The following is a 13,794-nucleotide window of genomic DNA, read 5'->3' as shown; positions in this document are numbered from 1 at the left end:
GCTCTTGCTATCTTGTTCAACTTCCTATCTTCCTCTTGACCTGCGCTTGTATTTACCTTCTTCTGTCTTTTTGTTACAGCTGTTTCACTCCTATCCTCCAGCTGTATCAGGTATTCCTCCCATGATTCCTCCAACTGGCCCATTTGGCTCGCTACAAGGAGCATTTCAACCCAAGGTGAGAAAGGAATTAGTTGTGCATCTATTGCTACTCAAATACGCTGGTGGCGTGAGCCAGGCTAGGTTTAGGTTTAGGATGTGGTTCACATTTGGGAGCAATTGCGAGCTGAGTTACAGCCCAATTCCACAGAGGACAGTTGGCTTTTTCCAAAGTTACTTCAAAGAGAAGTTATTTCTCATTAGGTTCAGGTATATCTATATACATTAAAAAAAAATCACATATAATGGCCTAGTTAACTTTAGAAGCAATGTAATTGGTTCTCAGATAGTATGGATTAATGTAAGGTCATGTAATAAACAACATTTTAAGAAACCATGATCATTATTGTTTACTCATTTCCATAATTATCTCACAGTTCCACCACAATGCAATACACTGATTTAGTTCTCTCATTTGTGATAGCAAGGACAGAGAAATGAGTTTGGGGTCCTTTTCCTTTTGTTTTTGTGAAGTCACTCTTGATTTGTAAGTGGGAGGAAATCATGTTCTGTAGTCTGTAGTCTTTGCAACTAAAAGCTGAAATCAGGACTGAGATTTCTGCAGAGAAGACACCTTTCTTAAATTGGCCCATCCACTGTAATGACTGAATATGTAAATTGCAGTTCATTAGTGGAATTCTTCGTATGTATGGTAATCAGACTGTTAACAACTAATTGTTAGTTATACTGAAGCTGATTTCTGTTTTTCTTCATTTTAGCGTAGGGAGATGCTCTGTCTAAATGGAGCTGTTGGTTTGTTTGGTGGGTTTGGGTTTTCTTCCTCACAAAGATGGATTTTGTTACATAGCTGAATAGTAACATCCCAAGTATGGGAAACGCTTTATTTTTTTTTCAGCTGGATGTTGCCTTTTCCACACATCCATATGGTAACAGTTCATTGTGGATGGAGCTCAGGTCCTTGTACAGTGACTAGAGGTTACTGATGCCCTGGGTGGGGACAGGTTAGCAGTTTCAGCCAGTTCCAGTCCAGTATTGATAAGCAGCAGAGCCCAAGGTTGGTCCTCCAAACACTACTTTAGATGCCGTATCATCAGTCTGTTGCCAATCAGGTTTTTGATAGTGGAAAGGTTTTCCAGTGTCACTGTTCCCTCCCGTGTTTTGGATTAAAGTAATGGGACGATGAAAGTTTCAGAATCTAGATGGTAATGCATGTATTACTGAGTGGGTTATAATGGTTGTCCTTTCCTCTTCAAAAAGTTTGTCTTTGTTGCGTAGGCAATGTTAATGATAAAGAAGTACTAGTGTTCACTCTCTGTTGCCTTTATGTGTTGTGTTCCTCATTAATGCTGTCTTTCCTTGTGGTATTTCTAGACTTCCAATCCTATTGATGTTGCAGCCAGACCTGGAACTGTCCCGCATACCCTCCTACAGAAAGATCCACGGGTCTGTAGACAATGTTCTCTTCTTCTAAAGCAAAGCTATTCCTCCTGAAAACCTTTAATGCTAGAGCTACCATCTTCAGTGCATCCAAATTAACACCCTAACACTGAAGCATAGTCTGAACTAAACTAGAGAAGCTGTGTGAGAACAACTTAAATCCTGATCCTTGCTTCTGTTACCATTAGCAAAAGCGAACAGAGCGTATGCCGTGGAAGAGCTCTTCCCTTGCTGCCGGCAGGCATCCCCCCAAGTCCGGGGTAAAGGTATAAAAGTCCAGTTCAACGCAGAAACATACAAACCTCTCCAAGATTTATGTTTATACTCTGTAATTGTTTTTAATGTGCATAATGACAGTTACTCCCTTGGCTACCGTATCATTGATTGCACCAGTGAAATACGGATGCACTTTATTGATTGCTTGGTGCCTCCGGATTTTTGAGTTCTAGTGTATGTGAATAGCATTTATTGTCCAAGCACTTTGCCTTTTAGCCACTTTCTGGTCTTTCCAAATGCCCGTGGGTTGTTTGCGTGTTTGAATTAATATACATTGTTTGCAAAGAGGAACATCAGGCAGTCTTATTTCTAGCAGAGCTCTCCTTGGAAATCCACATGGTGGTGCGGCTCAACTTTTAAGCAGAGCAGAGCTATTTTCTGTGGGTTTAGGCCAAGCTCTAGTACGTTGGTTTGCTCTGAATTGGTACTGTAGTTGAGCTTTATACCAAAAGGAACCATGTTTTTTTGTTCCTGTTTATTCCGTCTAATTGAAAAGATAACTAGAGCCTCCCATCATTAAGTCATTTAGCTTTATGCTCCCTTTCAATTTGTAGTGTAGTTTCGATTATTTCAGGATGACGTATTGTGCCATCTCTGAGTCTGCAAAGTACCTCTTACACCTATAAATCTCCTTTAGTATTGCATTTCACAAAAGAAAATCCAAACCAGATGAGAAATATCCAATAAATTGAATTTATTTTCCAGCATTAATTGACACAATGTAAGCAAAAAAGGAGAAAAAGAAAATAATCTACCTCAAAATAATGGGTCACGCAAAAAAAAGGAGAAAATTATTTTTTTATACAGCCACTGTTTTATCAACATCTGTCGCAATGTGAAAAACATGTAGGGCAAAGCCAGTTGGTGACAGAGCACACATCAGGCAGTCAGCAATGGCTGGCTGAACAGCCAAGTCAAGGACCTAAAGCCGGAGCTGTTGAACAGACACAGTCACTGGTTTGCAGGGGCACATCTGAAACACCATTCCAGCCCCTTCCAACCCAAGTCGTGGGCTCAAGCCTGTGGAAAAGGGGCCCTGTCCGCTATCCAGTCTTCTCGCGAGCTGAGCAGCTTTGGAAGATGAGAACAGAAGTTTGCCCAAAGGATAGATTTGTGTTTTTCTTCAGAGTAGTTAACCAGCCATTTTTGTAGCATTAAATCAACAAATTAATGATGATGCCAGAGGACAGAGCGCTCTGTGTGAGGCTTGTTTAGTTGCTTGTCAACACTTAGGTAGAACAGCCATGGGGGGAGGGAGACCGGCTCGAATACGGAGGCTAAGGACTAATTATTATCCAAAAGGGCTTCATTTGAAAGTAAAATTACACATTTTAATTTCATCTCTTAATGAAGCAATACAAATTTGTTAATTAGAGCAATTGTTTGAGTGACAGGCATGTAACCAAGCTGTCATTTCTTCTTCACAGTTGACAGATCCGTTCAGGCCCATGTTGAGGGTAAGAAATCTTCCTGTGATACAGTTTGTCAAGCTCATCTCAGTCCCCACTGGGTTAAAGCAGCAGACTTAATTACAAAGCACCTGCCGTGTTTCATCTCGGGTGTTTTACACTGTGTTTGTGAGCAGCATGGTCAGTCCTTCTTTGCATGCATCTTGTGGTTGCTCGAGGCAAATACACAGTTTCAGAGTTGGAAGTTTTCTGTCCTTCTCATGCAGCCACCTAGCATGAATACTAGAGGTTAAATATTGATAATCCTTCTACCGTGCTGGCTTACAGGATTTCATGAGCCAAATCTGACAGACCCACCCTGGAAGCGGTCCCTTGTCGTTCCACTGCAGACTGAACCATTTTGCCTTTTATTATTTACTGTGTGTTTTCAGTGTTATTCAGTGTGGTATTTCCTACCCAAATACCCTGCTGTCAAGTATGGACAGACAATCCACTTCAAACACAAAATATTTTAGAAATAAGGATCAAAAGAGCCAGTCTTTCAGTGATCCAAAATGGTTTTTTGTTAATTTTGCAATGTGTTCAAGCTCTGTATTTTGATCATACCAACCCAGTGAACTCATGAAGTCACTAGCACAGCCAGTTGCTGTGAATAAGCAAAAGGCTTGAGTCCAGGGGGTATGTGTGTGAGATGGGTTTTATTTTTTTGTGTTTTTTAATTGCTGGATGATAGAAACCTAGAAATAGAAGGCAGACCCTATGCCATAGTTTGTAAAACATTTAAGTTACCTGGAGCTCGAGGAGCTTCTGGAATTCCTGTGATTATTTTTAAATACACAGGAATCGTTAGTTGTGTAGTTAACTACAGACCCCTAAATAACAAAGTGGAGAAAGTATATCCCAAATGAGTCTTTTTTCAGACAAGATTTCCAGATGCTCTGGAAATGGAGTACAAAATCAACAAGAAAAACCCAAGTAGCGCTCTCTGGTTCTTCCCTCCCTCTCTCCTCCCCGTGGTGACAGGAAGGATGCGAAGGGCCTTCCCCAGCAGAGTGGCTTGCCTGACCTTCATTTTTTTCAGTATATCTATGAGCCAAAGTTGTGGAGGTACAAACCAGCAATTACATGAGGGAGTCAGATTCGTTTTGAAAACCAGACTGATCTTTTGAAGTGCTTTCATTTTCATCTTTTGGTGGAAAGGCTAGTCTCGGAATAGCTGTGCTTTGGGTGATTAACTCAGCGTGCAGTTGTGAAGGAGTCCAGCCATGCAGAGCAGCTGCTAACTGGGAGACGGCGCCACTGATTGCAGCAACACAAGCTGCATTCACAGCCAGTTGCATCAGAAGATTGCAAGAGCGCATAAAACCCGAGCATGGGTGTATTTGGAGAGGAGAATAACCAGGAGCATTCCTGGATATCCAGATAAACTTCTTAGCAAGGGACAAATTCTTTGCATTTCTGGTTTCCCAAGAGGGTGGAGGGAGAAGGCACTGAAGGGAGACCCTTTGCTTTCTGTTGTCTTGGCACGGGGAATCCCCTAGACCAAACCAGACTGGGCTAAGAGTTGGCAAGAGTTGCCATAACTAGAATAAAGCATCACAGGTTTTTGAAAGTTACTGATTCATGTTGTATCCCTTTGTTTTTTCCAGAAACCTGGAAAGTGGTGCGCTATGCATGTTCACATCGCCTGGCAGATATACCATCACCAACAGAAAGTCAAGGTCAGTCTTTTGGGTCTGCCTGCATTTCAGAGGCAAATACACAGTTTCAGAGTTGGAAGTTTTCTGTCCTTCTCATGCAGCCACCTAGCATGAATACTAGAGGTTAAATATTGATAATCCTTCTACCGTGCTGGCTTACAGGATTTCATGAGCCAAATCTGACAGACCCACCCTGGAAGCGGTCCCTTGTCGTTCCACTGCAGACTGAACCACTGAACAGCGCAAACCTGCGAGAGGAAGAGTTTGCCTCTCGCTGTCAGCAGTTCCACGCCACGGCTAATGCCTTGTTAAAGTAACCAGATGTAGCATTATAGCATGACCTTCCGTTTCATAGTGATGACATATCAGAATTAAAAAACTAAAGGTAGAGTCTCAAAGGAATGTCTGTGATGCCACAGACCAAGGACACCAGATCTTAGGCGATAACAACCAATTTGAAGCTAGGAAGAGCTAAATGGGTGCGCCCATGAGCTACAACTTTCTTTGCTTTGATTTATGGCTGAGGACACAAACATATCGAGATTAAATTTTTTTAAGTCTGGAGAAGCTAGGCACATGTATCCCATTCCTCTTAGTAATGTTCACGGACAGAAGAGGTCACAGGAGGATTTTTCCTGTCCCTATGATGCTTTATCCAATGTGGCTGCACAGGCTCCCATTGGTCTTTTCCCACAGCCCCTCTCATGGCTGGCGGTGGCACCTGTACATGTCTGGGCTGGTTAGGCAGGCCCAGCCCCTCACCTGAAGCAATGCTATCCAGGCGCTGTCTCCTTGCACCGAAGGTAAAGGAGTGGAAATCTTTTCTTTGTCATACATGCTTTGAGACTTCAGGGGTCAGGGCCGTGGCCAGTTTAGGCTCTCCTGAAACAGATCTCAGAGAAAACCAAGTAATTTATTCATTTAATAGTTAGGCTATTTCCATTCTTATCTTAGCTGTATTTTCATTTGTCATGGACTCTGTGAAGAAGGTTTCTTTCCCTTCATAATATTTTCACTATACATGTCACTGCAACATTCTGCGTTGCTCCCAAAGTTTTTCAGTAAGTCAGGAAAGGTCAGTGTTCTTACTGTTCATACTTGTGCTTCAGGAGCCGATAGCTTGTGTTAGAAAGTAAAAATAACAAGAAGTCCACAGCACTTTGCAGCCTGTGTATGCAGTTGAATTGTATAAGGAAGTACTATAAGAATATGAAGATATTGAACAGCTACTAAAACCTGCAGCTAATAGAGTTTAAAAATAACCCTTTTAAACAAGGTTGACAGGTTAATTTGCTGCAGTAGATATATTTCTCTTCTCTGCTTCCTTATGTTTCCCCTGCTAGTGATCTTCATTCATCTTCTTCCCATTATCAAAAAAGACAAGATTATGGACCTAGAGAGTTTTATGTCCTTTTTTTTTATTTTATTGAAAAGGTATTTTCTTGAAATGAAATTATTATTCCCATGCTATCTATGTCCTTTGAATCTTCCTTGATTTGATATTCAGAGAGAGGTCATGCTGGTGTATTTATAACTCGTAGTAAATGCCATTTTCATGCAGCCATTTCTTTTACCTAGTGCTTTTCTATCTTGCATGTTAAAAAACAGGAATAAAGTCCAGAAGTACAGGAAAGGATGTTACTTGACTTTTTGAGGCTGTGCGTGATGATAATTTCAGGAATAATTGGGAAATGTATTTTACTATCTCAGTTCAGTCAAAAAATTAGGTATGGCCTACAGTCATGAAGGCGAGTTGGTTTATGTCCCTGTGGGCTGTCAGACTCCCACATGGGACTGGAGCCCTCCCCTCTGGATGTGGCGACGAAGTGTGAAATCTCCAGCTGAAGCCTCATACGGATTTCTCCTTCTAGCCCAAGGTTGTGAAGGTGCCTTTTCTTCTGCACAAGCTGAAGACACTGCCTGACCACAGAGCAGGGAATAAAACAGATTTACTCGGAGATTTCAGGTTTGCACACAGTGCCACCAGACTGCTTGCAAAGTGTGGAAGAATTGGTAACTATCTGGCCCGCTAGTAATTGCTTGCAGAGGGCAAGAGAAGGCACTGAAGAAGCAGGCAAGATGGGAAACTTTAAAACGCAACCTTCCTGACCCCAGGAAAAATTGCATGCAGCTGTGGATGCTGTTTGCCTGCCTATACCTCTGCACCAAGACGCAGTTCAGACCTGTGTATGCCCAGGGAATTCCTCAGACAAAGCCAGGGTTGCATACTAGCTCTGGGCACAAAGCAGTTTTACACTCCTTAGACTGACCAATGCGTTACTGGCCAGGATTCCAGAGAGAATTTATGCTCCATAATTGGCCCTCTCTCTTTTAGGAAAGGCCTTATAGCCCGATCTAACATGCCATGAAATTAGTGCAGGCATTTACATTGGTTTTAATGGGCCCTGAGTTAATGTGTTACAAATTTGCTGGACTTCAAATACATTTGTAAGGATTGTCATCAAGAGGGGTGCTCTTCTGAACAGCAACTGGGGATAAAAGAAATCTGATTAATTTTCTTTGCTACTATTTTAAGCTAAATCAACACAGTCAAAAATCTTTTAACACATCCATGATACTCCTGTTGCTCTTCAGACGGAATTTTTTCATTATTTAGAACAGCACAGAAGTTCATATGGCTGCAATTAAAGTTTCAGCCAGCTTCTGCTATTCAGAGTAATGCCTGTCAGAGGTTTATAACATGGTTATTAAAAAGAAGGATAAAAAGAGCTCACAGCATAAAAATCTGGCATGCAGGCTTTAACTGAGGCATTTGTATCTCCTGAACTTTTTTTAATTATTAAAGCACTACAGTATTACTTCCTTAAAAGACATGACCTTCACTTGGCCATCTTTTCCATTTCAATATTCTTGCAGGCCATTATCTCAAAACATTGATAAAGCCTTTTTTTTTTCTTTCCTTTTTTTGTTCTCATAGTTACATAGACATCTTACTAGCACTTGAGAAACAGCTACCAGGCATGCGCATTAGCTCGGTCATAACTTTTTAATATGCATATTTATAGCATTGTAATAGTATGTACTCTGAGCTGGCACAGTATTAAACACTGATTTATAAAGCGTAACACGCTCCAGAATTACTGTTAAGATCTACTGGTTCATTGTTACAGGTTTGTAAATCCCTTCAGCTGACCTGCACAATTAATCAGTATCTGTGTTTAGGGAGTTCTGGCAGCACAGGTAATTGGGAATTTGGTTTTCCTCTTCGTTCTATAAAACTATTGAAGTAGGGACCACTGAAACAAGTACATGGCCCAAAGAAGAGCCCATCCTTCATCCACTTATCATTTACAGTACAGCTACCACAGAAGATTTACCTTAAAAAAGAAAGTCTGCTGATTCTAATACCATATAAATAAAGTGACATACAGTGCTTTGAATTTGGAGTGCGAGCAGTCAGGGTGGGACTTCAGTTATTTAGACTCAAATACGTTTCATCAGTAATTTGATTCGTTTTAGCCTCTAGCTTGCTCAATTGCAGTCTGTAAGGCACCGAAAGATATTCTGCATCAAGTGTTTCTAGATTGTAGCTTCACCTGTAAAATGAATGGTTCTGGTGCCCATTGGCTTGTCCCTGCCCTAACTGGCAAGGGATCCCTGCTTGGGAGGGGGGTGGCTGGCAGCCGCGCCTGTTGATGCCTTCACCCAGCTTTTAACAAGCCTGCCCACCTGGGATCAGATCCAAACTAACACTTCTCTTCAGCTTGGTTGTCATTATTTTGAGAGAGACCTATTCTTACAGCTAAGCAAGCGTCTGAGGCCCCTTCGAAGATTTTTATGTTTGTTCTTTAAGTCAGGTCTGTGCTGAAGTGCTTTGCTCCAGAGGGATGGATGTGAGCATATGTGAAAAGGCTGTTGAAATTTGTGGGAGATGTGCATTGGGAGCCCGAGATTTTCTCGATCTCCTTCTAGGAAAACAGCTGTGCACCTGTGCTCGGGGTCCCACAAAGTAATATTCTTGTTAAAACATCAGTTAGTATGAACAAACTGCTATACCCACATCATTCTGAAGGGGCCTTTTATGGCTCTCTTCTAGGACAGTCTCTTCCAAATCCTGTTTTTACATTTCAGAAACAGATGCAGTCTGATCCGCACAAGCTGGACTTTGGCCTGAAACCTGAATTTCTGAGCAGGCCACCAGGCCCCAGCCTTTTTGGAGCCATCCACCACCCCCATGACCTGGCCCGGCCCTCGACTCTCTTCTCCACAGCCAGTGAGTACTGAGAAGTGAAATCTCCTTCTTGTGCCATCCTCATTAAAATGCTAATCCTTGCCATATTAAAAGGAATTTCCCATATGCTTTGGCTTACAAACTCTCTGCAAGACATGCCAGGGGCTATTAGTCTATTTGATAAATATTTTAGAATTATTCTATATGCTTTTAAAAAAGCCCAATCTGCTGAAATGCCATACAGGTAGTAAATGGAGGAGCATTTCTTCACACAGTGATGTCTGATGCATCATGGAGATAACAAGTTGGAAATACACTGTATTTTATGTGCTCTTCCCCCCCTCCCCCCGTATTGAAACATTCTCCCTTCGCCCTTTATACTCTAACTGGGAATTTCTGTTTAGAAAAGCAGCTGCTATGTGCATAGGATCCTGACCTGAGAGCCCCCACCCGTGTACAGCAATCTCTGCTCACCTGAGCTGCCATTTAAGAAATGATAGCCAATCCCAGAGCACAGTGAGTCCCTTCCTGAGCTTTTGCTAGGAATTCACCCCTTTTGCTTTGTTTTGGCAGGTGGGGCTCACCCAGCTGGCACCCCTTTCGGCCCTCCACCTCACCACAGCAACTTTCTCAACCCAGCTGCTCACTTAGGTATGTTCTCTCTGCATCTAATTAATGGCAAATACAGCTCAGAAGTAGCACACATTGACAACTGAGACCATTAAAGGTTGCCCATGTGGAGACTCTTTTGAGTGTCCTGCCTACTTAACCTTTACAAATTGCGCATTTTAGCCATTTAATTTTAGTCATTACGCAAGCAGCAGTTCTAAGCACACTTAATGGTATCACTGACAGCCTGTTTTAGAATACTTCTGAAAACAGCCTGGCCATTCAGAGGAGCGGAGTGGCAGTGCTGGTTAGGTTTCACTGTAGTCATGTTTATAGCCAGTAAAAAAAATGCCTTAGGGCTTTGGTTCACAGAGGTGTTTCTTTTCCTAACTCCTATTTAGATGTCTGCTTGTCCGTGTAAGTGAGTGAGAAATATATCCTTAAAATCTTGTGATCCGGTGTCAAATTTCTCTGTGAGTGAAAATTAGTGAACAGGCATTTGAAAACAGAACTACCCAAGTTACCAAATGTTATTTCCCTTCTAACTTACTGATGTTGTAAGAAGGTGGCTGCTGCCTACAGCAGCATCCGAGATCAAGACACTAAATTGGAATTTTATTTTGCATAGGGAAGGATTTGGGAGGGTCACCAAATTGATAGAGCAGATGCACGATTTCAGTTTATCATTCTGCACTTAGCTGCCTGTAGAAAATGCCAGGTTTGCTCTTCGTTTCTCTGTGCAGGTATTTATCAGAAGTAGTTTCATCAAAATCATTAGACTTCTCCAAAGTGAAGTGAGAGGAGAATTTGCTTCATGTGACTTACTTACAGTCTGTATGCATTAACTACTAAAAGAAATTACTCCAGTATTTTTCAGTCCATGCTAGTTTTTTTTATAGTATTAGCAATAAGTATCAAGAGAATTACAGAATGTTCAGGTCAGCATGACATATCAGCATAATAGGACATTGTATTTATAGCCTGGTTATGGTTTAGGAGACAGGGCCTGAAGGTGTTTGGAGCACAGTTGCCAGAGTTACTAATGGTCTTGCTAGCCAGGGACACTTCCTGAGAAAGACCACGGAATTGAACTGGAAGGGAGTAAAAGGAAATAAAAATGGAGATATTTGCAGGCTTTAAATGAAGTAGCTACTCATGCAGAAGTGCAGGCCTCCATACCATGTATGTTTTGACATCTTGTTCTACTTCGAAAAGGAAGTTTTTCTTGTAAGATGATCCCATGCATACTGTCACTGGAAAAAAAAAAAAGTTGTATTATGTCCCACCCCTCACAATCGCTACTGCATGGTGGGAGGATGATGTACAACTAGTGATGGGCACAGACTGAGCTTTCATGCAGACGTAATGCCATTGGATAACACTAATAAAGGATGAAGCTACTGCTTTATCAGAATTACCAACATGGCAGTGAGCTTCAGCTGTTTCCGTTGATTTGCAGAGCCTTTCAATCGACCGGCTTCCTTCAGCAGCCTCACTGCAGTGGGTAGCAATGCCTTCGGGGGACTCGGGAACCCGACAGTTAGTGAGTAACCTCTTTGTTTATGAATTCTTGTTTGCTGTGTAATTCAGGATATTGAGTGATGGTGACTGCTCTTTTTTTAACAGTTGCTTACACCACGTACCACTAAGAGAGGGGAATTAGAGAAGTGACCTTTTTTGTCTAAATAACGTACTTTCTTAGTCATCAGTAAATTATTTTCTATTTGTTACTTAATAGTTGGTGTTCAACATAGTGCTCAATGTCACCATGATATTGTTCAGTTAAAAAAAAAGAACATAGAACCTATGAGTCTAAGAGTTTTGTGAAATTTCTCATGGCTTAATTGCATGTTCAGAAACAGTTAATGTGTGCAGCATCCCTAGCTGTGGATGGGAATATTTTTTTTTTCCTTTCTCACCAGTAAATCCAGGACATATGCCTGGAAAAGATCACTAACCTGCATTTATTTGTCCAGGGTCATCAACATTTCTCTAGATTTGGCCAGTCACAAAAGATCATCCTTTTAAGAATCACTCTCTTTCTCCATACTTCAAATCTGGCATGGTTTCGGTCATGTCTTATTTTACTTTCGTTCAGGATCAAATGCAACAAGTTCCATTATTTATAGTCCGTATAACGGTCATTTCCTGATGTCTCCAAAATATTTGGAATAAGGATCATTGTCACTTTTATCCTACTACTTCATCCCTTGTCAATTTTATCCACAGCATTTCCCTTTCCAATTAAAACAGCTGTCAGATGCCTGCCCATTTTTAGGAATGAGACCCTCTAATGAATCTCTGTTAATTTCCTTTCCTTTTCCAGCTCCCAATAATATGTATTCATTTTAACTCTGAGTGCTGTAAAAGTTTTTTTGGTAAGTACCTTCACTAGAGCATACCTTTTTCTTAAACCTTTTTGTTTTCCACTTCACCATTTCAGCACCCAACTCAATGTTCGGCCACAAGGATGGCCCCAGTATGCAGAGCTTTAGCAACCCTCACGAGCCCTGGAACCGACTGCACCGAACTCCTCCTTCGTTCCCGACCCCTCCGCCCTGGCTGAAGCCAGGAGAGCTGGAGCGCAGTTCATCTGCTGCAGCTCATGACAGAGATAGAGATGTAGATAAACGAGACTCATCTGTTAGTAAAGATGACAAAGAAAGGTACGAAAGAACACTTCCAAGAATTGTCTAGTTCAAAGCTTGGGGCTCTGTTCCGCTGTTAACCCTTCCCAGCCTGGCACATTGTTAAACCAGAGCTTCAGTAGAGGGACACCTGGAGAGCTGACACCATTGCTACCTGCGACGCGAGGTGCTGCGGAAGATGCAGGTTTCTAACTCAGGTGTTTCCTACTGCACCCGTTTCTCTTCTCACTTGCACCGCCCTTCGTCAGAAGGAGCTTTGCTGGAGCAGAGTTCAGGCAGTGTCAAGTGAGAATAGAATCAGACCCACGCACTCCGTTACCTTGTGGGTCACATTTTCATAGACTTAATGTGTAGATAGGTGCCTGACAGGATGAAAAAAAAGGATTCTGAAGTCCATCAGATGCATATCTGCACCTTTAAATACTTAAATAACTTTGTAAATCGGACCTTCCCTGCCAAACAAATAGCGCTACGTCCCTTCTCAAAAATGGACTGACCAAGAGGGACCACTGATAAAGTTGTAAGATTATAACACTGTAAAATGCACCGGGTATGTCATGTTCCAATACCACAGTAAGGTTCAGTGCATGCAGTTCATTAAATCAACCTTAATTCCCCTCAAAAAAGCCCCCCACACATGCACTGCTGTTACACACCTTCAAGCACAGCTTTCGTTCAATGTTTTACATGGACTTGCACACTAACATGTCCAGGCTGGGAAGGGTTAATGAAAAGTAAAACCTGGTCATATTTATTTTTGTCAGGACTGTTCCCATTATACAGTTAACTCAGTAACAATTCCTCTTAACATTTAAGTGCCAAATTAAAAGAATTTGCCATTCAGCAAGTGTCATGCCTTCCTTGAAAAATGCAGAGAGGATGCTATCAGCTTTTTCAGTTGTGGCTTAATGGCTTTCCTGTTAAGTTTGCACATTACTTTACTACATAATGGCTATTTGTTTCTAATTTTTTAACATAAAGGAATATTCAGGAGATGTGCTTTTCTGACTTCTCTGTCACTAACCCAAATATAGGCATTAGTAGCCTTTTCTAAAAGAAGTTATGCTAACACATTAGATATTCTAAAAATACATTTAAGAGCTTTTCTATGTTATTGTAAAATGCGAAGAGCGAGTCAAACTACAGATCTTTTCACCTACATTTTCCATTTGGAATATTTTCTGTTTGGTAGCATAGCTTCATTATTTTCATGTCTGGTGTTAATGCTTCAGAATAAATTGCTGTTACAAATTGGGGATTCTGTCCTGCAAAATGCTTAAGCATGTGAGTAACTTTACTGGCTTGAATGGCAAAGCATTTTAGTTACTAACGATAAGGGTGGTCTGTAGGATTATGTGATAATTTCATTTGCTGTTTTGTTGTTTTCTTAAGAAGTGTTCCTGCTG

The 13,794-nt window shown here is 41.4% G+C and overlaps 1 protein-coding gene across 1 annotated transcript in view; it reads left to right on the top strand.

Annotated features, from left to right (window-relative positions):
* Positions 1-13,794, top strand: part of AUTS2 (activator of transcription and developmental regulator AUTS2) — a 582,970-nt gene that overhangs the window by 564,314 nt on the left and 4,862 nt on the right. Inside the window, 8 exon segments of the mRNA XM_035900525.1 lie at positions 80-175; positions 1,489-1,560; positions 3,258-3,287; positions 4,889-4,960; positions 9,032-9,173; positions 9,705-9,782; positions 11,200-11,283; positions 12,184-12,406. Coding sequence (XP_035756418.1) covers positions 80-175; positions 1,489-1,560; positions 3,258-3,287; positions 4,889-4,960; positions 9,032-9,173; positions 9,705-9,782; positions 11,200-11,283; positions 12,184-12,406 — 797 coding nt within the window.

This window comes from Egretta garzetta, unplaced genomic scaffold (genome assembly GCF_000687185.1).
Source record: "Egretta garzetta isolate BGI_Z169 unplaced genomic scaffold, ASM68718v1 scaffold108, whole genome shotgun sequence".
NCBI classification, from domain to species: Eukaryota; Metazoa; Chordata; class Aves; order Pelecaniformes; family Ardeidae; genus Egretta; species Egretta garzetta.
This window is presented reverse-complemented; position numbering and strand designations above follow the sequence as displayed.